The sequence below is a fragment of the Drosophila miranda genome (genome assembly GCF_003369915.1).
Source record: "Drosophila miranda strain MSH22 chromosome Y unlocalized genomic scaffold, D.miranda_PacBio2.1 Contig_Y2_pilon, whole genome shotgun sequence".
Taxonomy (NCBI): Eukaryota; Metazoa; Arthropoda; class Insecta; order Diptera; family Drosophilidae; genus Drosophila; species Drosophila miranda.
In genome coordinates this window covers 21,325,163-21,348,778 of record NW_022881614.1, presented here as the reverse complement: position 1 = coordinate 21,348,778, position 23,616 = coordinate 21,325,163, and the positions used below count along the sequence as shown (strand labels likewise).

The 23,616-nt window shown below is 46.1% G+C and overlaps 1 protein-coding gene, 1 long non-coding RNA gene and 2 pseudogenes across 3 annotated transcripts; 2 read left to right on the top strand and 2 right to left on the bottom strand.

Annotated features, from left to right (window-relative positions):
- Window positions 1–323: 323 nt before the first annotated feature.
- Window positions 324–10,476, top strand: LOC117193861 (annotated as a pseudogene).
- Window positions 10,477–10,852: 376 nt separating this feature from the next.
- Window positions 10,853–11,903, top strand: LOC117193860 (annotated as a pseudogene).
- A 1,300-nt stretch (window positions 11,904–13,203) lies between these two features.
- LOC117193717 (protein three rows-like) lies at window positions 13,204–14,662 on the bottom strand. The gene is made up of 2 exons (XM_033398442.1): window positions 14,267–14,662; window positions 13,204–14,112 (listed from the first exon to the last, which is right to left on the bottom strand). The coding sequence occupies exons 1-2, from the start codon at window positions 14,381–14,383 to the stop codon at window positions 13,303–13,305; spliced, it is 927 nt and encodes a 308-aa protein (XP_033254333.1). The 5' UTR covers window positions 14,384–14,662; the 3' UTR covers window positions 13,204–13,302.
- Window positions 14,663–16,359: 1,697 nt separating this feature from the next.
- Window positions 16,360–22,672, bottom strand: LOC117192801. 2 transcript variants are annotated; one of them, XR_004474448.1, is made up of 2 exons: window positions 22,419–22,672; window positions 16,360–16,434 (listed from the first exon to the last, which is right to left on the bottom strand). It is a non-coding gene; the product is annotated as an uncharacterized LOC117192801 (long non-coding RNA). The 2 variants fall into 2 exon arrangements; XR_004474450.1 differs by lacking the exon at window positions 22,419–22,672 and adding an exon at window positions 16,524–16,563.
- Between the last annotated feature and the right edge of the window lie 944 nt (window positions 22,673–23,616).

The following is a 23,616-nucleotide window of genomic DNA, read 5'->3' as shown; positions in this document are numbered from 1 at the left end:
ATGCAGATTAAAATTCTTTAGTTAATGTATTTCAATTTCAATGGGGCGGGGGATTGTACAAAACACATCTGAGAAATGTATGTACATTTCGAATGGATTATGGCTAAATAAATGTGGGCCCTTCGTTAATTGTAATTGTTGCATACTCGTATTTGTTTATTAAAAGAAAATTCCGTTCTAAAACACATGCGCTTATGTAGTTTGATGTGCCACAATCAATGAAAAACATTTCGTTTTACTTAACAGTATGTGTGGCGGGGGTGAAGTGAATAGAGAGATATATAATAATGGATACATATAGAGGGTAAGGTAAGGCTAGAGAGATGGATAACAATGAAAATGCTGTAAACTGCGGGCCGGACTTGCGTTCGTTTACCCGCGAATTGGGAGGGGAAAGTAGATTTCGCTTAACTTATCTACATTCAAAGAAGGAATGACTTAAGAGTTAGTTAAAAGTTCTTAGCAGTAATTGTGTAGACCGCAAAACATTGAAAAAGCTGAAAGTTTAAAAATATAACGTAATTATACCCGATACTCAAAATGAGTATTGGGGTATATTAGATTTGTGGTGAAAATGGATGTGTGTAACGTCCAGAAGGAATCGTTTCCGACCCCATAAAGTATATATATTCTTGATCAGCATCAATGTATGAACCGTCGCGGCAGTGTTTAGTGGGTTTTGAAGTCCTCGAGGATCGAGGTATTTTTCGCATAGGCCAGTAGTTGCTGTGGCGTCCTCTTGGAGGCATCTTCCAGTGATGCCAGCACTGGGGCGCCCAGGTATCTCCTCCTTGCCCTTAAGAGAGCAGGACAGTTGCAGATGAGATGTTCTAGGGTTTCGGTTGCCCCAGGTTCGTCACATTTCCTACAACTGTCTCTGATTGTGATTCCTAGCTTTGTCGCATGCGCCGCAGCCAGGCAGTGTCCCGTTTATATTACCACTAATAATCTGCAGTCCTTCCGTGGTAGGTGCAGCAGGTAGTGGCTGAGTTTGTCATTGAGTTCCTTGCACATGATTTTCGAGGTTCTGCAGGCGGTGGTACTCCTCCACCTACATTCGGTTTGTGATCCGGCCTGCTTTTCTAGATCGCTTTGCAGCGTTCTGAGGGAGACAGGCAAGTTCTCGGTTCTCGTATTCGCCAGCCCGACGCCTTCCTTAGCTAGTACGTCCGCCGTCTCGTTCCCTTCGATGCCCTGGTGGCTGGGAATCCAGTAGATCCGCACTGACTTTGTCGTGCTTAGGGTATCTAGTGCCTCCCTGCTCGCCAAGACATTTCTGGAACTGACTGCGGCCGACTGCATGGATCTTATCGCCGCTTGGCTGTCGACGAATAGGTTGACCGCATCGTGTGCTCTTTCAGTGAGAAGAGCGACTTCTGCTGCTTTCCTGATGGCAAAAACCTCTGCCTGGAATATGCTACAATGGTCCGGTAGCTTATATGACAGCCTTATCTCAGGGTCTGTACAGTATAGGCCCGCTCCTACTCCTCCGTCCATCTTGGAGCCGTCCGTATATATATTGAGGTGCTCCGTTTGGTCTCTTCCGATTTTCCAGTCTTCAGGTCCCAAGGATGCAGTTGTTTTTACGTCGAGGCATGTTTGGGGGTCATGTAATCAGTTGATCTGTTCATTTCCCTTCCAATTGAACTATGCCCGTATTCTTGTGGCGACATATTTCCTGAAGCGATGAGGCGTTGTGCTGCCTTTCCTGCAGTCAGACGGGCGTGGATGTCTAGCGGTTCGATTCCAAGTAGGGTTTCGAGTGCTTTTGTTGGGGTTGACCTCAGCGCCCCTGTAATACAGAGCAAAGCCTGTCGCTGAGTCCTTTCCATAAGCTTATGATACGTTTTCTTTCCAGTAGCTTGCCACCACACTAAGACTCCATACAGCAGAGTTGGTCGCACCACCGAGATGTAAATCCAATGCATCAGAGCCGGAGATAGGCCCCATGTGCTGCTGAGCATCTTCTTGGATGCATAAAGCGCAATGGTGGCCTTCTTCACCCTTTCCAATACATTGGGTTTCCATGCCAGTTTACTATCCAGTACTGTGCCCAGGTATTTGACTTGTGTTTTTGGGGTTAGCCTAGTTTGATTGATCTTCGGGGGGGTCCATATCGGTACCTTGTACCTCTTGGTAAAGAGGATGAGGTCCGTCTTGTCCGCGTTGATACTGAGTCCTACTTCTTCCGCCCACTCGCGTATCTCCCTGAGTGTTCGTTGCATTAGTGAGCTGAGGGTCGATGGGCAAACACCCGTAATAAGTATGCTTATGTCGTCCGCATAAGCTGTTATTATTGGGGCCTTCCTTTCGTATCTCTTGATGAGGTCGTCGACCACCAGATTCCACAGGAGGGGCGACAGGACTCCACCCTGGGGTGTGGAGGCATGTGTGCCTCTTTCACCATGGAAGCGGTGCCCCACTCTGATTGCACCCGTCTGCAGCCTAGGAGGTTCCTTATCCACAGGTTGATTGCTGGGTGTGTATTAGTTGCTACCAGGCAATTTGTTATTGCTTCCGTATCCACGTTGTTGAATGCTCCGGAGATGTCCACGAATACTCCCAGTGCATACTTTTTATTGTGAAGGGCTTTCTCAATGGTAGCTACTACCGAATGTAGTGCGGTCTCCACCGATTTCCCTTTAGTATAGGCATGCTGGTTGGTTGACATCAGTCCCCCTACCTCATTCCTGATGTGTAAGTCCAGCAGCTTTTCTAGCGTTTTTAATATAAAGGAGGTAAGGCTTATCGGTCTATAGTCCTTGGGACTCGCATGGCTGCACTTTCCTGCCTTTGGGAGGAAGACAACTCTCGAGGTTCTCCATTGGATAGGGATATAGCCAGTACTTATACAAGCTGTGAATATTGCGGAGAGCCATGGGGTAATCGCCTCTTTGGTCACCTGCATCATGGCTGGGAATATCCCGTCAAGTCCTGGTGCTTTTGTGCCCGCAAAGGAGTCTATTGCCCAGTGGATTCGCTTGGTGGTTAACAAATCTGTTGGGGGGTGTTGTTCCTCGGTTGCTAGGTCCTGGTGCTCTTTGTCATCAGCGACCTCGGTGCAACCAGGGAAATGTTCCTCCATTAGTGCTGTTAGGGCTTCGTCACTGCCCTCTGTCCACTGTCCGTCATCTAGCTTTAATTGGCTTTGTATGGTAGGCTGCTTAGAGAGCAGCTTCCGTAGCCGTGAGGTTTCTGGTACTTTCTCGATGTTGGAGCAGAAGGTCCTCCACGAGTTCCGTTGTGCTTTACGTATTTCCTTCTTGTAGCTCCTGAGTAGGAGTCTGTATTCCTCATAGACGATCCCTTCGTTCGCTTGTTTGGCGATCTTAAAGAATTCCTTGAGGTTGTCCCTTTGAAGAGAGAGATCCCGGCTCCACCAGAGTGGCTTGGACCTCTTCTTCGTCCTCGAGGGTTTGCACGATGTGTGGTAGGCGTCCAGCAACGCGTTGGATAGGGTCTCTAGAGACTTCTCTATGTCCTCCGCGGATTTCACTGTGCCCAGACTCGCGAGCTTCGAAGTAACTGTCTTTTTAAACTTTTCCCAGTTTGTATTCCGGGGGTTTCTATAGACTATTACCTTCGAAGAATGTTTGAAGTCGCACTTAAACTGAATGTACTTGTGATCTGAGAAGGAGGGTCTTTCAAGGACCCTCCAGCTAGATAGCGTTGCTAGTGTTAGGTCTAGCACGTTGGATGAAGTCGGACCTACGAAGGTGTGCTCCTCCCCGACGTTTGCTATATATAGATTAGTATAAAGTATAAAGTCTAAGAGTGACTCACCTCTATCATTGATGTCGGTGCTTCCCCACACATTGTGGTGGGCATTGGCATCCGTCCCGATGACGAGTTGATAGTTTTTGGTGCCGGCTTCTGTCACCAGGCTCCTGAGTTCGTCGGGTGGTGCGGGTCTGTCGTGAGCCATGTAGCAGGAAGCCACCAGAAGGCGCTTTTCCTCGCTTTCCAGCATCACAACCGTCAGGTCATCCGTGCTGTAATGAGACATAAGGTAAGAATGGATTCCCTTTCGTACGAGTACGAAGGTTCTGTTCCTGCTTTCCGATGTTGCGTACAGAGCCGTTGCTGAACAACTTCAAATCTACCTCGAATCCGTGGAAAAATGGGCAAAAAAATGGAACATCACAATTAACGAAACAAAGTCAGTTAACGTAAATTTTACTTTAAGAAGCAAGCACCCACCAGACCTAACCTTCAACGGAAATATAATTCCGCGCAAGAGCAGTCACTGCTACCTCGGTGTCCACTTCGATAAAAGCCTAACTTGGGGACCGCATATCAGAGCTACAGTCATCAAATGTCAAAACAAACTCAAAAAGTTGCACTGGCTCATGAACTCAAAAAGTAAGCTTCCCCTACGCAATAAAGTCATATTGTACAAGGCAACTATAATCCCTATATGGACATATGCCATTCAAGTCTGGGGATGTGCAGCGAAGACGCATCTGAATAAAATCAGAGTCATGCAAGCGAAGGCTCTAAGGGCGATGACAGGTGCCCGTGGTTTGTTCGGACCACAATGCTGGAAAGAGATCTCCTCATCCCAAAAATTGGAGATCAAATAAACCATCATAGCAGTCGATACAACGATAGGCTCATTAACCATCCAAATGAAACAGCTAGAGGATTACTGCACCCCCAAATCCCACGCAGACTCAAACGTCTCCACCCATTGAACATAAAAAATAAAAAAATTTGCTGAATAACACATCATTAAAATGTATATATAAACCTAATCATTAAACTCTTATAATATGTAGTAAGCCAATGTAAATATCACTAATATTAGATCATAGTATAAGTAAAGCTGATTTCTAATAAAATAAAATTAAAAAAAACAAAAAAAAAAACCGATGTTGCGTAGAACAGGTTGGGATTTAGTCCGGCCACTGAATTGCCTGTCGCAATCCAGGGCTCCGGGACTAGAGCTATGTCGGCGAGCCCTTGCTCCATGGCGATGAGGAGCTCCGCCGACGCTACCTTGCTTTTATGCAAGTTTAGCTGCAGCACACTCAGCATGGGTGGCTGGCTAACTTGCATCCGACGGGTTGACTACTAACGTCAGGTCACCGTCTTTCTCGTCTTCGTCCTCAAGCGCAAGACCCTGGGCGGCCTCCACGATGGACTCGAGACCTAAGTCCTTTTCCACCTCGCCTACCTGCAGGGTATGCGCGTCCTTGTCCTCAGGGTGGCGCTTTTTGAGGCGCAGGTAGACGCTACCCATGCCCCACGCCATCTTCCCGAACTTGGGACACAGCAGATCCTCTGCCTCCTTGTTTATTTGGAGGATCACACATTGGCCCCCCTCGTTGGGTAGAGGGCTACCAATGTGTAGGATCCTCCCATCGGTCGTTGGCACGTCCGCGTTTTGCCGCTGAAGGAGCTTCAGCGCTCGGTCTCCCTGGATTGTGATGGGAAGAGTACCTTCGCCTTAGGCTTGGACGGGATAAGCTCCCGGTCCACAACCTCCAGCTTGGCCCCCTCCCACATCGCCTCCAGTTGGCAGACCGTACGCGTCAGCCACCTTAGGGTTGGATCGTCGTTGCACTTTAGGATCTTAACCCCATTTAGCCACCCAGAACCATCGAACGTGGGCATAGGGGCCGCGGGGTCTTCTTCCATGTGTGCAAACAGTGCGTCGACGAGATGCCGCTGACATCTTGCCGTTTTCCTCGCTCCGGTCGATGAGTGCCACGATCAAATATCGTTTGGTCACATCGCTGACCTTCGCGTTCGATTTCGATGGCTTCTTGGCCACTTTCGGTGGAGGGGCTGCACTCTTGGCCCGCGTTGCCGCTTGCTCGCCGGAGTGTCTTTAATGGCACTCTCAGTCGAGCGTTGCCTCTTGGTGGCCATCATCTCCTCCACCTTATTGGCATATTCGCCATTCGACGCCCTCATCTGTGGCATCTGGGCGTAATGTAGTCGGCCCTCCTCTACTCGCTGCTCGGCCCAGGCTAGCTTGACCTTCTCCTCCTGGGAGATGTCTACTTTACCTTGCAGCCGGCTTTTGATAGATCTCACTCTAAAACGTATTTCTCAAAATTTCGCCCCACCCCCTTCCGCCAACACAAAGGACGAAAGTCTGTTGCATGCACAATATTGCAGATTCGAGAAAACTAAAAACGCAGAATCATAGATAACGACCATATCTATCTGATTGCTGAATCTGGATCAGATCAGATAATTTTTATAGCCAAAGGAAACAAATCAATTTTCAGTGGCTACGCAGCGCGTGACGTCACGCTCAGACTGATTTTCTGTCTCTCTCGCACGCACTCTATGTCGTGTCGTTTAATATTAGCGGCATCTGCCGGAGGAGAGCCATACTGACTTAGTATCGGGTATAACTGTAGAGTTGCGGTGTCCGTAGCAACTCACAACGTTCCCCTCGTTTCTTTTGCTCTGCTGCTCTGAGTTGCAGTGTCAATTAATAATCATTCGCGATCGACATTCGTTAGCCCTCGCAAATGTTCGGCGGTTAAGCACAATTCGGTGCTAAAACACACTTACATACACCTACATACACGCATTGCTGGCTATTAATTTCTCTGTCGCGACAATTCGGTCAGTGCAGTGCGGTAGGCAGTGCAGCGAACTCACTAATACACACAAGCGGAGTACAAAGCGGAATCGGACAGCTCGCACAGCTAAAGGCATTAGCTGTAATCCCTTTGCTTTCGGTTCCCACGTTTATACGTATACAGGGTGTCTTTTTCGGTCGTGCTGAGTGACTCTTTTAAAACCTCAACATGGCAGCACCTGAGCCTACCAATGTCGCGAGCGCAGCAATGCCGAGTGATGTAGATTTCTACAAGCACATGGATCGCTTTCTCACCAAGGAAGAGCTTGCCGAGTTAGATGAGGCAGAACTTCAAGCTCGCTTAGAGCAGATCGAGCGAATGAATGCGGATTTCGATGCCGCTCAAACGAGCCTTGAAAGGCTGGATTTCCTGTAGTTAGCCCATGATGCCCGGCTGGACTTTTCGAATGTTTATGTCAAGGTTAGGTCCAGGCTGTCGCGGGAGTTGATGGCTGCTCGCATGGTAAATGTTGCCAATTCAACGGCTCGGCATACTCTCGAGGGGAATTCGTCGTTGTTCGCCTATAATAGTATAGGCCGTTCTCGAATGCCCGAGTTGCAGCTTCCGCGATTCGGGGGAACTACATGGATTGGCCCGAATTCCACTCGATGTTCTCGACAATGGTGCACAAAGACCATCGTATACCAATCATCGAAAAATTCCAATATCTTCATGGATGTCTAGATGGTGCTGCGCTGGATACGATTCGTTCCTTGGAACTTTCTGAGGAGAATTACGACAAGGCGTTGAATTTGCTAATGTTGCGATTCGATAATAAACTGTTACATTTTCAGGCACACGTCAAGGCTATTTTCGGGCTGCAAGGGGTGGAGAAGGGCTCAGCTATCCGCTTGCGCGCGCTCAGCGACAAAATCAATTCGCACTTGCGTGCACTTCAGACCTTGGCGACCCCGCAGGAGATTTCGGATGGGTTGCTGATCTTCATCATAGGCACGAAACTGGACCACAAAACAATGGAGAAATGGGAAGAGAACTTGCCGACGTCAGGATTGCCTCGGTGGTCAAGCATGGCCTCATTTTTGGAAGCGAGATGTCGGATGCTGGAGAATTTGGGATCAGCCATGGCAACAAGTCCTAGTCAACAGGTGGGAGAAGACAAACCTGTCACCCTTATCACCTCCAGTAACGACCATCCTAACCCCATATGTAACCATTGCAATTCCTCCGAGCATTACATATCTAGATGTCAGGCATTCCTGAATCTCTCTGCGTTTGAACGATACAAAGAAGCAAAGAAGAGCCGCTTGTGTTTGAACTGCCTCAACAAAGGCCATGAATTGAAGAGGTGCAGGTCAGGACTGTGCAGGCATTGCCAGGCCAAACATCACACGCTACTCCACATTCCATCGGGAACTGGTGCTTCATCTTCCTCTTCACCAGCCGAGGAATCGATCCAGCAAGAGGCCGCGACTGTGCTTCTAGCAAGCGGGTGTTCTAGCCCTCCCCCTCGATCCAGAAATCTCAGCCTAGCCAGAACGTGTTGCTACCTACTGCCCTCGTCCATGTAACAGATCGTTATGGAGCACTTATCCCATGTCGTGCCATTTTGGATTCTGCATCACAGGTAAATTTTGTAACATCTAGACTTGCTGATCGGTTGCAGTTGGATCATCGCTCGTCTTATGTTCACATCTCTGGAATCGGAGATTCCATTCTACCTTCGAGCAAGTCTGTACATATAGTTGTACAATCCCAGGACGCAAGCTATCGAGCTTCCTTCGCTGCAATTGTCACCAACTCAATTACGGAAATGTAGCCTAACTTCGGCGTAGACGCAAAGGATTGGCCAATGCCGAATAATCTAAAACTAGCTGATCCTAATTTCTCCAAGCCCCAACGTATCGATCTGTTGATAGGTTCTGGTTTGTTCTTCGATTTAAAGTGCGTCGGACAGATTCGACTATCAGCCCAATTGCCAACATTGCAGGAGACTAAACTTGGTTGGATAGTATCAGAAAGCATTGATAGCTCGGAGAATAAGCGTGCAGCTTTAGCCGCTTTTGAAAATACCTCGTGACGATTTTCGACCCACAACGCTGGAGTACCAAAACTTAGAGCAGCAATGCAGGAAGCAGCTGCTCGAGTGCCAGGTGCAAGTGGAAAAACTGCGATCGGAGAATCAGGAACTGCAGCGCGAACTTTTCCATATATTAAAAACCTACATATCCACGCTAAATGAAATTCAACTTTCAACAATTTCTACATTGCCAAATTTCCTGCCATTCTATGCAATTACAGAGGTTCCCGATGATCAAGACGTAATCACGACAAGCCGCCTTCGTAAAGAAGCGCCGATTGCTGCGTTCGACGATCATCCCAGCGTAGCCGCCAGCTGCGCCCAAGCAAGCATCTTCAAGAGGGCCGTTGGAAAAATAGCGGTTCTGCCCCTTCAGGATGGATCTGTTGAAAGCCTTTGCCTTCCAACGGGGGTGAATGTTCGGAGCAGAACCCAGCCGATTAGCTGCTTGCCAAATAGCACCTAATTCTTGGCCCTCAGCCGCTTATTTTGTTTGTTACTTATGTCTATGTCACTCATTTGTTTGTTAAAGCTTTGCGCTTGCTTGCCCTGCTAAACGCTCTCTGCCAGCTCGCTCTTCGCTATCTCCGCTTTGCGTCTGCCTACCGACGTCGGCCGAGCGAAGCTGCGCTTAGCGATCGGAGCGGCAATGTAAAGGGCAGGCAAGCCACACTTGCAATTTGGATGTCACGCATTAAAGAACATATCGTAATTTTATTTCTGCGCCGAGTTTTATTTAATTCGAAATAATTAGTCGGCCGATTGGGATAAAAAACATTATCTCCACACAGGCAATAGATCTCGCTGACAGAAGGCGGATTCCCACCATATTCATTGATAGCCAACGTCAAATTCTATTATAAAATCGAAAGATGAATATTATAGAATTAATCTACGTTAACAATCTCTTAATTTTTGGAATGTTGTTTTTGCAACAACATATTTTTTTTACTGTTTTCTTTAAAACATTGTTTGTGCACCTAGGTAGCAGGTGAGAGAGGGGCAGATCAGATAAATTAACCCAATTAGATACTTATTATATAAACAAATCTGCTCGCGCCAGCAACACTTGCCAAAATGTTGAGAAAGATGGCTAATAATAATAATAGAAGGAGCATTGCCTCCTGAGAGCGGCGATCTTGGCAGAGTAACCCGTAGCCCATCCACGACTCTCACTAATCTCCCGACCTCTGCTCTTTTGCGTCCCCCCACAGGTGGCGATGGTGCAGCTGGACCACGACACAAAGGTTCCGCCCGGAATGCTAGTGGCGTTTGCGATCTGCACCACTATGCTGGTGGCCGTGCATATGCTGGCTTTGATGATTAGCACCTGCATCCTGCCGAACATCGAGGTAGTGTGCAACCTGCACAGCATCTCCCTGGTGCACGAGTCGGCGCACGAGCGCCTGCACTGGTACATTGAGACGGCGTGGGCATTTTCGACGCTGCTGGGGTTGATCCTATTCCTGTTGGAGATAGCCATACTGTGCTGGTAAAGTTCTATGATCTGAGCCCGCCGGCGGCCTGGTCGGCCTGCGTGGTGCTGATACCCGTGATGATTATCTTCCTGGCTTTCGCCATACACTTCTATCGGTCTCTGGTGACGCACAAGTACGAGGTGACGGTCTCCGGCATACGGGAGCTGGAGATCCTCAAGGAGCAGATGGAACAGGATCACCTCGAGCACCATAACAACCATAATCGCAATAACGGCATCCACTACGGTGCCGCCGGCGACATCGTTTAGCAGTATCAATCGCGCGAGGATCCCACGAAGCAATAAACCATCTCGGCGATCCTTCTCTGAAAACTTAACGAAAACGAAAAGAAAAGACACTGACGCAGTGGGCCAGAGGCCTCGCCGTCAATCCTCAGACTAAATAAGTGAATATTTTGTAAATTTGTAGTTGATGCAAATTGTGATACGCAGAAGGCAGTAGATTTTTATTATACAAAAACAGTATGAGTACGTATATTCTAAAGGATTGTGCCCCGAGCAATGTTTCTTTAAGCTCAAGACCTTTACACATCGTAACCCCTGTGTACTCATCGCATGCAATGATGAAAGACCCAAGCTAAAGCAATACTACTTTCAAGTTTAAACCACTGTGTTGACTAAATATTCCTCAATATTAGCTTGAATATTTGTTGTAACTAGTTGGCGCGTCCGCTTATATCTGTATTGTATTTTAGTGGTATGCCATCGCTCGCGATGTCAGACCCAGACCTCATCCATAGCGCAGTCTTCCCTCGCCCACGTAGTGTGTAAGAACCCAATAATTCGAACCGAACCAGATCGTGTTAGCCCAAATTTTGATATTGATAGGCGAATATGTAAGCGAAATTGCGCTGTAATTTATACACGTACGATTAAACGATTTTTTTCTACCTATATTAAACGAAGCAAGCGATTTTCTATTGCCGTTCCCCCCGCCTGACTTCCATCAGGTCGTTAGGCTTGCGTGCCAGGAGCGACTGGAAGAGCGACTAGCTAACGAAAGTTTTTTGGATGGGGGCAAACGGAGCCAGGACACATGGTTGGGGTTGATTAGAAAAGGGACACCGCACGCACCCAGGACACGAAAGAAGAGCACAGATGACAAACCCAAAGCGGGCTGGGGCTCAGTTGTCTGCAACATGTCGTGCCATGCTGGTGCGGCAATGGTGTTCGAAGCCTGCGCTATCCTGCCGGAGGACATGGCCGCTATCAGGGCAAGTGGCTGAGGAACCAACACCACGGCTATGGAGTGAAATCGAGCCGTCGTGGATTGTGTACGAGGGCCAGTGGCAGCGGGGCCAACGTCATGGCTACGGATCCATGCGGCGGTAGTCCCCTGATGGCCAGGTGCATCGCCTCTATGTGGTCATTGGCGCCATGACAAGCGCAGCGGGGAGGGAAAACAGTACTACGACGATGGATCCGTCTACTTTGGTCAGTGGCAGATGAACAAGCGGCAAGGACGCGGCATACATTGGTATGCGGACAGACGCGTCTATGTGGGGGAATGGCTCCAGGATGCCATGCACGGACGGGGCGTCTCTTCTCGGGTGAGTCCTCTAACAGAATGAAAGTTCAGTAGAATCCTCGTCGATCCATATGTTTCGTCTGTGTTCAGCAAACGGAAAGCGCTATGTGGGAGAGTTGCTGCAGGAGGGCTGCAAGTCGGCGCTGGCTTCTTCGACCACGGACAGAATCGGATTCAGCTTGGTCGGTGGTCCAGGACATCTGCAAGAGTTCGCTGATACGCGTGCTCAAGCAATAAGAACATTTTAGACATTCTCTGGAAGGTCGATCTCCTTGCCATAACGTTTATAAATACACAATCAAATGGAATAAGGACAACCTACAAAAAATATTAACTATAAACTATTATAAGCCTATGCAAGTGTCAGTTCTGATCAGTTCCTTTGCCGCCGCCTAAGGCTGACTGTCTCCTGCTGGGGTGCAGGCTCCGGTACCTTCCGACGTGGTCGTCCCGCGTGGTCGCTGGCGTTTCCTCGAGTTGCCTGTTGCGGGCACGAGTGCTCCTTGCATCACTAGTCGGATACCGCTTCACTGAGGCTGCGATGAGGTGGAAGGCGTCTCTTCCATGGTGTCGTCCAATTCAATGATCTCTGGTACTTTTAGTTGGCTACCAATTCTAGCGGAGCGTGTCTTTGTGGCCTTGGCTGGCACAGATTGGGATCGTTTCAGTTGAGAGGGAGCCGGAGTCGAAGCTGAAACCGAAGCAGCATCGTCATCGCTTATCTCGATCGTCTGGCAGGCATTCAGATCCACATGATCCGATGGGCGTGTTCTCATTGCCGCTCTTGCTGCTACTGCTGCTGCTGTTGCTGCAGCCGATGGGTGGTCGCAATTCCAGCTCCGTGTATATCTTGAACCTGGGCGTCTTTCTGGCAGATGATTTTGCCTTGGTAGTCCCCTCAACAACACCTTTCCTGCGTTTATCCTCTGGCGAAGTGCTAAAAGCGAGGGCTCGCCTAATGGTCTTCGCCCTCGCTTTGCCAACGAGATGCAGCTCCAACCGGGCCGTCTTCATCTGGACCATGAGGTTGAAGCTATAGTTGATGTCCGCCGTTTGGGGCACTGATTGAGAACTGCCTCCGCATAGCTGAGAGCCTCCTTGTGCTTCTTTCTGAAGCGAAGATAGTTGACGTGGTAGAGTTCGTGCACGATGAGCATGGAGCCCAGTGTGGCGGTGCGTACGGGATCCTCCTGCAGCAATTGCCTGCCCCTACGTAGAAGTCGTCCAGCTGATCGTCTCCCTTTCAAGAAGCTGAAGCGGGCATGGAGACATCCCACGATAAAGTAGATACATTGCAGCTGCATGCTGTCCCGTAGATGGGGCGGCATCCCTTGCTTGCTCACATAGCGCTGCAGCTGATGGCTGGTGGGAATTGGCTCGTGCATGGGCAGAGACTTGAGTGTGGCCACGTCCAGCTGGTTCTGCTTCTTTATCGGCTCCACGAGCTGCATGAGCAGCATGTTGCTGGTCAGCTCGCTCATGGCATTCGCCTTGAGATCTTCCTTGGCGGCTATTGCGGGGATGTATTTGGCCGATGTCTGCTCCACCAGCGTTCGACTAAGCGGCTTGATGGCGAGCAAATGGTCCAGGAGGCGCAGCTTGGACTGCGCCTGGTCCAGGTACTCATTCTGCAGGTTCATCCAGAGCCACGAGATGAGCACCTCAATGGTCCGCAGGGCCATACCCGACTGCAGCACCAGGTTAAGCGTGGTGCCGTAAAAGGCGTAAACGGCTCGGTCAGCCGATTGGCCGCACACTCGGTGCTCTCCCTCACGAGGTCAGCCAGCAGCAGCTGCAGAGCTCCCAGGTCCACGCTGGACACTGTGCAGTAGTTGCGCACGCTGTCGACCAGCGTGTCTAGCTGTCGCAGGGGCGACGGCCTCCTAGGCAGGCTGCTGCACCGCTTCTTCCGCATGTAGTCCAATCGAAAGCGAACTGTCTGGATTGTGATCTGCACAATGTCGCTCTTGCCAACTCGCTCATCGAACTGGGCGCGCAGCTCCTCGGCCTGCAGCAACAGCAGCTGGGCGTGGCACAGACAGTCCTGCCGCGCATAGTAGCTGGCCATGTGGCAGAGGCAGAGCATCACTATAGTATGTTGGCGCTTAGAGAACCATCCGTTTTGGAGCTGAGGCCACAGATCGTCGAGCAGCTCCTGCGCTCGATCCACCTCCTCGGAGAGTTGGAGCTGCTGGTTAGAATTCAGGTGGTCTTGTCCCAGGAAGTGGGTCAGGGCTCGCAGGTAGGTGAATCTCTCGTCCAGCATTTGCCCAATCTTGAGTATCAGCAGCCAGGCTTCATCGGCCTGCGCCATGTAGCCCATGGTGGACAGAGCCATGGCTGCAGCAACTGCATCGTCGATCAGGGCTTCCCAGTCGATTGGTGTATCGTCGCAGCCGAGCGGCTCTTGGTCTGCACGTTCGAAGAAGGCCGCGAAGCCAGCGATGGCCGATGTAGCCAACTCCACCAGCGATGCTCCCGCTTAATGTTGAGCTCCAGCAAGTTGTTCTTGACATTTAACTCCTCCAGGCTGTTCTCGGCCGTCTCCTTGATCGAGAACTTGGTCTCTGTGCCTCCAAAGCCTCCAGCAGCACACTGATACTGGTATGGCCAATGGCCAGCTGTTGCATGCGGCTGAGCGGTTGCTTGAGGGCCGTGCTTTGCAGCTGGGAGCGCAGTTCCTCGCACTGACGCACCACCTCGCTGTCGGTGCGCATCTTGCGTGCCAGGAGAACCAGGTGGTAGTCATTGTGACGGCAGCGTAGTAGCGACTGCAGCAGGGGTACGGGCCGCGCACTCTGGAAGTGCAGCACGGCCAACAGATCCACATCGTATAGCTGTTTCTTTTGGGCGGGGGTTAGGGGTTGGGCATAGGACTGGACTCGTGCCACTCGTAGACGCACTTCTCCGTATTATTGGCATTGTGGTAGTGGACGAAGAGCTGTGAACGCAACCGCGAGGGATTCGTTTGGGCCGCAAGGTAGGTGGACTGCAGACGGTTGCCATGTCGGAGCTCTTGCAGTGGACACTGGCTTGTAGATTCGCAGGAGCACACTAAGCATTTTCTGGCTGTGATGAGCGGTCGTAGATGTTGCAAGGGCTCCAAGAAGGCCAGCACAAGGGACATTTGTTCGGGACACGCTACCTTTTCGGCCACGAGTGCCAGTAGACGCACCAGCTTGTCTAGCTCCATGGCGGAGGGCCCCAGGCACTTCATGCTCTTGGTGTAGCCAAGAATGCCCAAGAGCGGCTTATAGGGTGCCTGAAGAGAAAGCTCATTAGGTAAAAGGTTTTCCAGCTGTGGCAGACGTACCTTGTCCGACTTCTGTTCGGTCGTCGGCTGCCAGTTAACGTAAGCTTCCAGGGCGCACATCCGAAGTAGAGAAGGCAATGCCTGCGAATGCTTTTACAGGCCTCGTTGGAGCAGCTGTCCCCAGCGGACTCCTCACTACGTTCACCGTCAGCCAAGGCAGCCATGCAGCAGTTGAAAGTGGGCGGTGTATACCTCGGACTGTCGTCGCCTCGAGCTGCTGCCAAAAAATGTCTAAGGAGGCTTGTTGCTGCTCTGATGAAGCAGCATCTGCAGGCGCTGGAAGAACACCAGCAGGTCCATGAACCACTGCTCTTTGGCGTGCGTCGCGCCCTTGTGCTCGAAGAAGTAGACGAACTTCTTGCACAGATCGATGTAAGTCCGCTTGAAGTCCGCCGTAGCCTCGCGCACTTACAACAGCTTGACATAGTAGTAGAGGAGCTGGATGGAGTAGTTCTGCGGAGAGACGTCCTTGTACAGGTCGCGACAAATGCGCAGCAACTTCAGTGCCAGTTGTTGTTCGAGCGGCGCTTCTATGGAAAACATGTCGATCTGCATCAGTGCCAGAACCAGGCCCAGATACTCCGTGAATTGAGTAGTCAGCTCAGAGCTGGGTGTGGCCAGCTGCAGCTCAGGAGCTTGAGAAGCGGGTCGTACATTTTCGTCGTGCTCTCGGGCGGAAGGGCGCTCAGGTACATCAGAAAGGCTTTGCCTCGCTTGCTGAACAGGGCATCATTCAGCTGGACCAGGAGAGCCGCATTCTTTGCCACTTTACGCTGGCGAATGGTGTCAAAGAGGACACCCATTGCCTCCAAGGCGTAATATAGTTGATCTGTGGCGGCGATGGGCAACGTCTCCTTCTGCATTGCAAGTGAATGCCATTGAAGTGCGTCAGATGGATGTCCAAATAAAACCTGTAGTCAGCCTCCCCTTGCAGGCGGCAGGGCTGCGATCGGACTAGCCGTACATTTTCTGGCATTCCGTCAGGGATTTCTGCGAAGCACCCGTACATTAGGATACCAGCCAGCAAGCATTGGTTCTTCAACTTACCTCCTGACAAAGCTCACGATGTATGTACCGCAGGCTCGTTAGATGAGCTTCCCACAGGCTCGGCTTCTCCTCGTAGGGCTCCACGTGTGGTACCACGGTGCCGCAATGTCGCAGTAGAGATCGTCATGCTGGTGCAGATTGTCCTTCAAGGCGAGACACAGCTGGCGCAACACGCTCAACTCATATCTTAGCGGAAAGGAGGCGTCGTTTATCCCGATGCCCTTGCTGAATTCTTGAATTTCAGCTTAATTGTCGTGGCCGCAGCCTCAACATCGGATCGAGTGCCTTTCAACTGTTTCACTATATCGGCAGACATTATTATTATTATTATTATTTTTTTTTTGTTTTAAATCATCTCAAGGATGATCGGAATTTTGATCGTAGCACTGTAGCCACATTGATCAGATACTGGTGATGTAGTTTGCGCGTTTGACAGGTCGGTATATAAAAAAAAAGAGAAAATTACTTAACTGTTTTAGAAAATAAACTGAAATTACTTTATAACATGATGAAGAAAAAAGGGGTCAAAAGTTTAAGTCAGCAGTTTTGATGAAGATTGCCAGCTCTCTGAGATGTAGCGGCTCTTTTTTTATTAATATTCTGAGCCCGGCAAATCTTTGGCAACCGAAGATCAGGTGTTCGCATATTCAGTTACATTGCACGTTTCGCAGATATTTGAGTCAATTGCTTTGATTCTGTGTAGGAAGACTTTGTCGTATGTGTGTTCCGTCATAAGTCTGTTAATGGTCTGATGCTTTTAGCATTCCATTTAAGAGAAAAATGCCAGGGTTTACTGGTATGTCTGGAAATATGACTATGAGGCTGGATCCCTTCGTCCTACACTTCGTCCGTAGTCCTCATTCCATTTGTATACTAAAAAGTTCCTAATTTCTCTTTGAGCCTCCTTGTAGCTGTATTTTATATTTATTGTAAACCCCTCACTTGTAGCAGCCTTTGCTGCTATGTCAGTCTTTTCGTTGATGGCCACACCCTTGTGACCAGGGACCCATAGAATGTCAAGTTTCTGAATGTCTGATTGGTTAATTATGTTGTGAATATCATTCACTAGGTACGAGTCTGTATTCTTATTTTTAATTAAATTAATAGCTCCTAGTCCATCACTTAAAATCAAAGCCTTTTTGTAATTATATTTAAGACATAGTTCGCAGGCCTTTTTAAGGCCTACGAGTTCGGCACCTACTGAGGATAATCTGTTTTCTATTTTGTACTTTGGATATTTCCACTAGGCCATTCTACTATTCCTATGCCACATGTACTTTCTGTAACTGAGGCATCTGTTGATAGAATGTTCCAGTCGTCCTTTCTGTACTTGTTCAGAAACTCATAAAATATAGTTTTTATTTCTTCATTCTTCATTTTTCATTCATTTCTTCCTGAAAACAGGTGGCATTACACCAGCGAAGACAAAAATTTCGTGTTTGCTTGTGTCAGGTGGCACCCCAACACACCTTCTGAGTGTTTTAGCTTGCGCTATTTCTATATATTTACTTGCTCCAGATCCCATGTCTGAAAAACTTGTGATAGCATATTCTTGTTTTGTTCTAATAAAAGCTTTGAAGATGTTGGTACTTGTTTTAAGTTTTAGACCTGATTTGATAGTAGTCGCAAGCTGGAGGAGTCTGTTGAATTTTTTTGTTTGTTCTTTAACCATTTTTACATGACTGACATTTGACATGTTTGCGCTAATCAGTCTGCCTAAGAAACGGATATCTTTTCGATTTGTATAGGCACATTTCTAACAGAAATATTTACCGCTCTGACCTGTATTTTTCCTACATTCATTGCTGCAGATTTGCTTGGATTGAAGCTAAAACCGAGATCACTACATAGAAGGTTAAAGTCATTTAGTTTTTTATTAAGGTTTTCAACCGCTACAGTAAACTCTCTGTTGTGAGAGATTATAACGAAGTCATCTGAAAATTGCACCATATGAGTATTTCTATCACAGATCTGATGTAGTCTTTTTGTGTATACATTAAAAAGGAGGGGCGACAGACAAGAGCCCTGTGGATTCCTCCCTGAACTACCTGAACAGCTTCCCCTATTTTCAGTAGGCTCATAGACATAAAAACCATAGCTCGCAAATAACTGTTGACACTTTCGGCGTGTCTGATAAAAACCTCTCATTGACGAACACATTGAGAAAAGGGACTGAAAAGACCCGATCAAATCTGTTTTTGCTCAACTCGCTCTTCGCTCAAGCAAAGACCGACTTTTTCACTTCTCTTTTGTTCCTGTTTTTCACTGAGCATCTTGTCGCGAGCGAACGAAAAAAGTGTCTTTTGCGTATGTATGCGTGCTTGTACGTGTGGTGGCTGTGGCAACGATCACTTGCCTTCGTGAATTGTGTCAGACACTGTCCCAAACCCAAAATGAGCCTGTTCCTGAACAACTTTCCGAAATTTTTACTGATGTGAAGAACTTTGCTATGAACAATGGCGGTTTACCATTAAATGCCGATATATTGCAGCTTTTTAACGACATGAAGCTAAGATCACCACACTTGAATTCGCTCGCACAGGTGGTGCTGGCTACACCGGCCACTCAGGTATCGTCGAAAGAGCCTTTTCAGCACTTCATTATATTTTGAATGAAAAACGTTGCTCTTTAAGTGCGGAAAATATTAACTCATTGTTAGTGGTTAAGCTAAATTCGTATTAATACAAAATATATACATACATACATATATACATACATCCATATCCATGTCTCTTCAGTTTGCAGAAAATTCGCAAATAAGTATAAATATTACAATAACATAACCAAAAAGATGCGAAAAACATGAATAAATAAACATAAACACGAATAAAAAACTAAAAACACTTTACTCAGACACTTTTTGGGTTCTGCTCATCTAAAGACACTTTTGCTGCGAGCGCTTGACCAAAGTGTCTCTCTAAGCTGTTATTGTGAGACCCGATCGTGTGTCGGGCTCAACCGAAAACCCGAAACACATAACACAAGCGAAGAGACAAAAAGTGTTCTGCTTCTGCGTGGTCTTTTTCGGTTTTGTCAGTGACGAGACCGCAAAGGGAAAAAGTGTTGACCGTCGTTTGCGAGCTATGCATAAAACTGATGATCCAGTCAATGTATGTTTTAGGAAAACACTCATTTTCCATTAGTCTTTTTAAGAATTTCAGGTTGACACAATTGTAGCATTGTTGAGGTCAACAACCACAAGAGTAACGTGTTCCTTGTTCTTTTTCTTTGCCGCTACCACATTGATGACATCATTTATGCACATCGCTGCAGACTTGTTTTTTTTGGTATGCATAAGATCTGTAGGGTATAATCTTGTTTTCTTGTATATGCTTTTCCAGCCTGGCTTTCACCATGCCATTTACTGTCTTGGCTAGAACCGAAATGAGAGATATGGTCGAAAATGTTTTAAGTCAGTCAGATCCATGTTTTTTTCGGTATTGGTACAATTCTGATAGATCTCCATTCGACTGGGAAATCGCACATAGCCACTCGACGGTTGTAAAAATGTACAAGTTCTGTCTTTATACTAGTGTTGAGAGCACTCAGCATCTCGTATGTGATGTGATCTATTCCTCCTGCCGTTTTTCTGTTTCTGACTAACACAGCCTCTAACTCTTCCAAGGAAAAGAAAGGATTTTCATTGTTCTTGGTTGAGTACATTTCTTCGTCTACATCCTTTGCTTCTGAGGTTATTTGTTCGTTAAGGAATTCCAGGTATGGCCCAGCTTTGTCAGGGTCGAAAATTTCTGGGGTGTTCTCTTGACAGTTTTTTAGATTTCTGAGGAATCTCCAGCTTCTCTTGAGTTCGATTTACATTTAACTCTGTTAACTTCCTGGCATAGCTAGTTCTTTTGGCAATTTTAACAGATTTTTTCCATTTAACCTTGAGATTAACAGCAGAACAATAATTTTGAAAGGAGGGTTCTGAAGCTGCCTTCTTCTGCGACTCTGCAAACTCCCTGAATAGTTTGGCTAAATTCTCGTCCCACCATAATTTTGGACATTTGTTTTTGATTTCATAAGTAGCTGCTTTTATTTCCTGTTGGATGTTCTTCGCTAAATTATCCATATCTTTGTCGGCCTCAAACTGGCTTAGCTTTTTCAGTAGCCTGTTTTTGGCAAGGAAAGTTTTGAGTTTGTGTTGATATCCTGCTGTTTCAAAGGTTATTGGGTGATGGTGGCTGCCTCCTAGGTAAAACTTTGTAAAAGTTAAATCGAGTACAGACCCTGATGTTGAGTCGATGTGTCTTCTGAATGTGAGACTGTGGTCATTTGCTAGACTGTAGCCAGCATTTGACATAGCTTGCATGAGAAAAGTTCCCTTTCCACTGTTGGTTCTGTCTCCAGAAAAGGTATGTCTTGCGTTAAAATCTCCTGCAACTATGACTTTTCCGAATGCATCTAAATATTCAAGGAAATTGTTAATCGCTTGCTTGAAGGATGCAAGAGACAACAAAGGTTCAAAATATACTGAGGTGATAAGAAATTTATCTTTGTTGTTGATGGTTCTTGCTATAATTATATCTTGCTCTGTCTCATATATCAGTCTTTTAACTCTTAATTCTTTTTTGTAGGCAATCGCCACTCCTCCATAACCGTCCTCTCTATGTTTTTCTAACATATTGAAGTTGGCTAGTTTCCTAAAACGGAGATCGTGAGAGAAAACTTCAGCCAGAATGGCAAAGTCGAAGTTTTCATTGTTTAAGTAGAATACTAGGTCGTTTTTATTGGCTTTAATAGATTGAATGTTATGTTGTAAAAATTTCATATTTATTTAGATGTTTTAAAAAGGTTCGTTTCTCTCTGTTTGTTAATTTTTCTGTCTGCATTATGTTCCATATTGTAATCATTTGTACTGGTCACTTTTTTTGATGGATGTGACACATCATTTGAGTCGACTAAACGAGACAACATGTCAACCATCTGTTGAATGGTCAATTTGTTTTCTTTTAGTTCTTTGTTTTCAAAAAATGGTACGTGATTACTAGAATCGCTGGTATATGATTCTAAGTGATAGTGGGGTTTTTGTGCAGAAACCAAAGGTCTCTGCACTAACCTGCTCGCATAACTTTGTTTTTTTAAAACTTCATTTGCTTTAACGTTTTTGTTTTGAACATTTTCCTCATTTATATCGAGTTTTGGATAGTTTTTTTCATAATTATCTAACAGCGAAAAATTTTGATGGATTGAGTAAGTGCTAAGCACTTCCTTACGCGCGATTTTTTTGATTTTCATTATTTTGTTAATGTCCATCTCCTTTTTCCATACTGGGCACATCAGTCTGTCCCTAGCTGAGTGATTTTTCCCATTGCAAAGGATACACTTGAGACCATTGCACTCCTCGACTCCGCATTTATAGCACCTCCTAGCTGATTTGCATCTGGTCGAAGTGTGACCAAGTCTGCCACAATTATAACATTGCCTTACTCTGGGAACATATATGCTTACTTTCATCCCACATATCCCAAAAAGAGATACCTTTTCTGGGATGTCTGAACCCTCAAAACCAATTTTGACTGTTTCTAATGGTATGAGCTTGAATGTTTCGTTGTTGTCATCGGTTGTAATTTTCTGCCTTCTTGCTAATCTTTCAATTGACCTAATTTTTATGTTAGAAGTAATATTATCCATAATTTCATTCTCAGAAAAACCGAGGGCACCCCTTTAATTACTCCATAGGATTCCACATAGTCTTTTGGTATAAATACCACTAAATTCATTTTTTTTAACTCCTCATTTAAAACTAAATCATTTGCTTCGCTGAAAACCTTAAAATAAATCTTGTATAGTGTAGGCGCAAGAGCTACGATTTCTTTAATTCCTTTGATTTTAAGGTGTCTTATATTTTCAAAAAAGAATAAGCCATTTTTGGTGTTTTTGTTTTCGAAGATGGTACTGTTCTTAGTCGATACTAGTACAGCCGCATCACCGATGTGGCACTCACTATACAACACTGTTTCTCTTTCGATACCTACATTTGATGGGTTTATAATCGGATTAGTATTTTTATTCAGTGTTTTAGTCATTTCAGTATTTCCAGTAAAACCATTTATGGCATTTGTGTGAGAATTGTGAACGGTCACACCGTCAGAAGCCTCCACCATGTTGTTACTGTCATCGTCTATCAGCATTTTGTTATTTATGTCTGTATTGGTGTTGTCGCTTTTTTGTTCCTTGCGCATCTTTTTTGCTGGGTACTTTTCGTTAGTCAAGCTGTCGAATATGTCCTCTTTCACACCTGAACACAAAGCACTGAAGTTTTTTGCTATTGTTTTTTGGGTTTGAATTTTGCCGCTTTTTGCCACCTGATCAGGGGTTTCAATTTGGCAGACACCGAGTGACCGGCGTCCGCCATACTTGCTGGTTTAACCAGATTGCCAAAGACTTACCTCTCCTTTGGGAAATGAAAAGAGGAATAATTTATATATTGATGAAGATTTGTATGAAATAAACAATGATCCAATTTTTACAATAACTTTTAATTAAGCCTTTGTTGCTTGGAAAAAGTCACCTTTCAGACTGTTAAGAAAAAACACGACCGGTCTCGCTCGCTGATGAAAAGGAAGTGTTATCGGCAGACATTATTGTCACTTTTTTACCAACGCTTCGCTTCGTTTGAGTGTGTTTCAGTGTGACCTGATCTATTGCGGTCTTATGGATAAAATCTATGGCAGCCCTCAGAAATATACCAAAAAATACCGTAAGTCTACTGACGATTCTATTGTACATTTCCTCGTATTTTAATATTTGGTTTAATATTACTAGCTACGGCCCTCAGCTCTGAAAACGTAATTTTATCCGATTGATAAATCAATTTTCTACAACACCACACAATTTTAAATATTCCTTTTATTGGAATTGATTGTAAAATAAGTTTAAACAATTTCCACTAACTTCTCTACCAAATGTTCGCCCTGTTTTCATATAAGCCCCATAGAAGCACCAGTGTAAAAAAACCTCCGTTATTCCTTTTTTACATGCCTTTTTCCGACGTTTAGATTTTGAAGTCAATTATTACTTCACAGCACGTACAGTAGCCAAACGGAAGTTTTCTTGGTTTTTTTTTTTTTAAATTCCGTGTATTTTAACCACATTTCCGTTGAGTTTGTATTCGTATTACTTTTATTTTACGAATTATTATTACATTTTTCAATTAATATTTATTTTGTATAAAAATAAACATTGTGATGTCTTTCGAGCGTTTACTGTACTTGAGGACATAGTATATTATATTTTTTATTGACATATGAAAATGGTAAATAATAAAACTTTTTTGCTTAATTTATCGCCTTCCAGAAATTATAGAAATAAAACTATTATTCAAATATTTTTAATAATTCCGCTTATTCCCCAGCGCTGGGTTAACCGTAATTTCGCTTAACAATGTTTTGCAGCCCATTTTCGATCACTTATGAACCAATACACTTGAACAAAATCAGCAATCAGCTTGTTGAAAAAACAAACATGCTTGATCGATCTAACTAAGCTGAGCTGATTTCAGCGAGTTTTTTCAGCCTTCAGCTCAGCTCAGTCTGCAATGTGCGCACTTGCACCGGTGCAGTGTGTTTGTTTTTTCAGAGCTTATAA

Excerpts from the sequence above, each read along its gene's own strand:
- LOC117193717 (XM_033398442.1), bottom strand. The coding sequence starts at position 14,383 with ATGCGCACCGACAGCGAGGTGGTGCGTCAGTGCGAGGAACTGCGCTCC. Across the intron at positions 14,113-14,266 it reads TGGCCATTGGCCATACCAGT|ATCGCTGGCTTCGCGGCCTT; the intron begins ATCAGTGTGCTG and ends GCTACATCGGCC.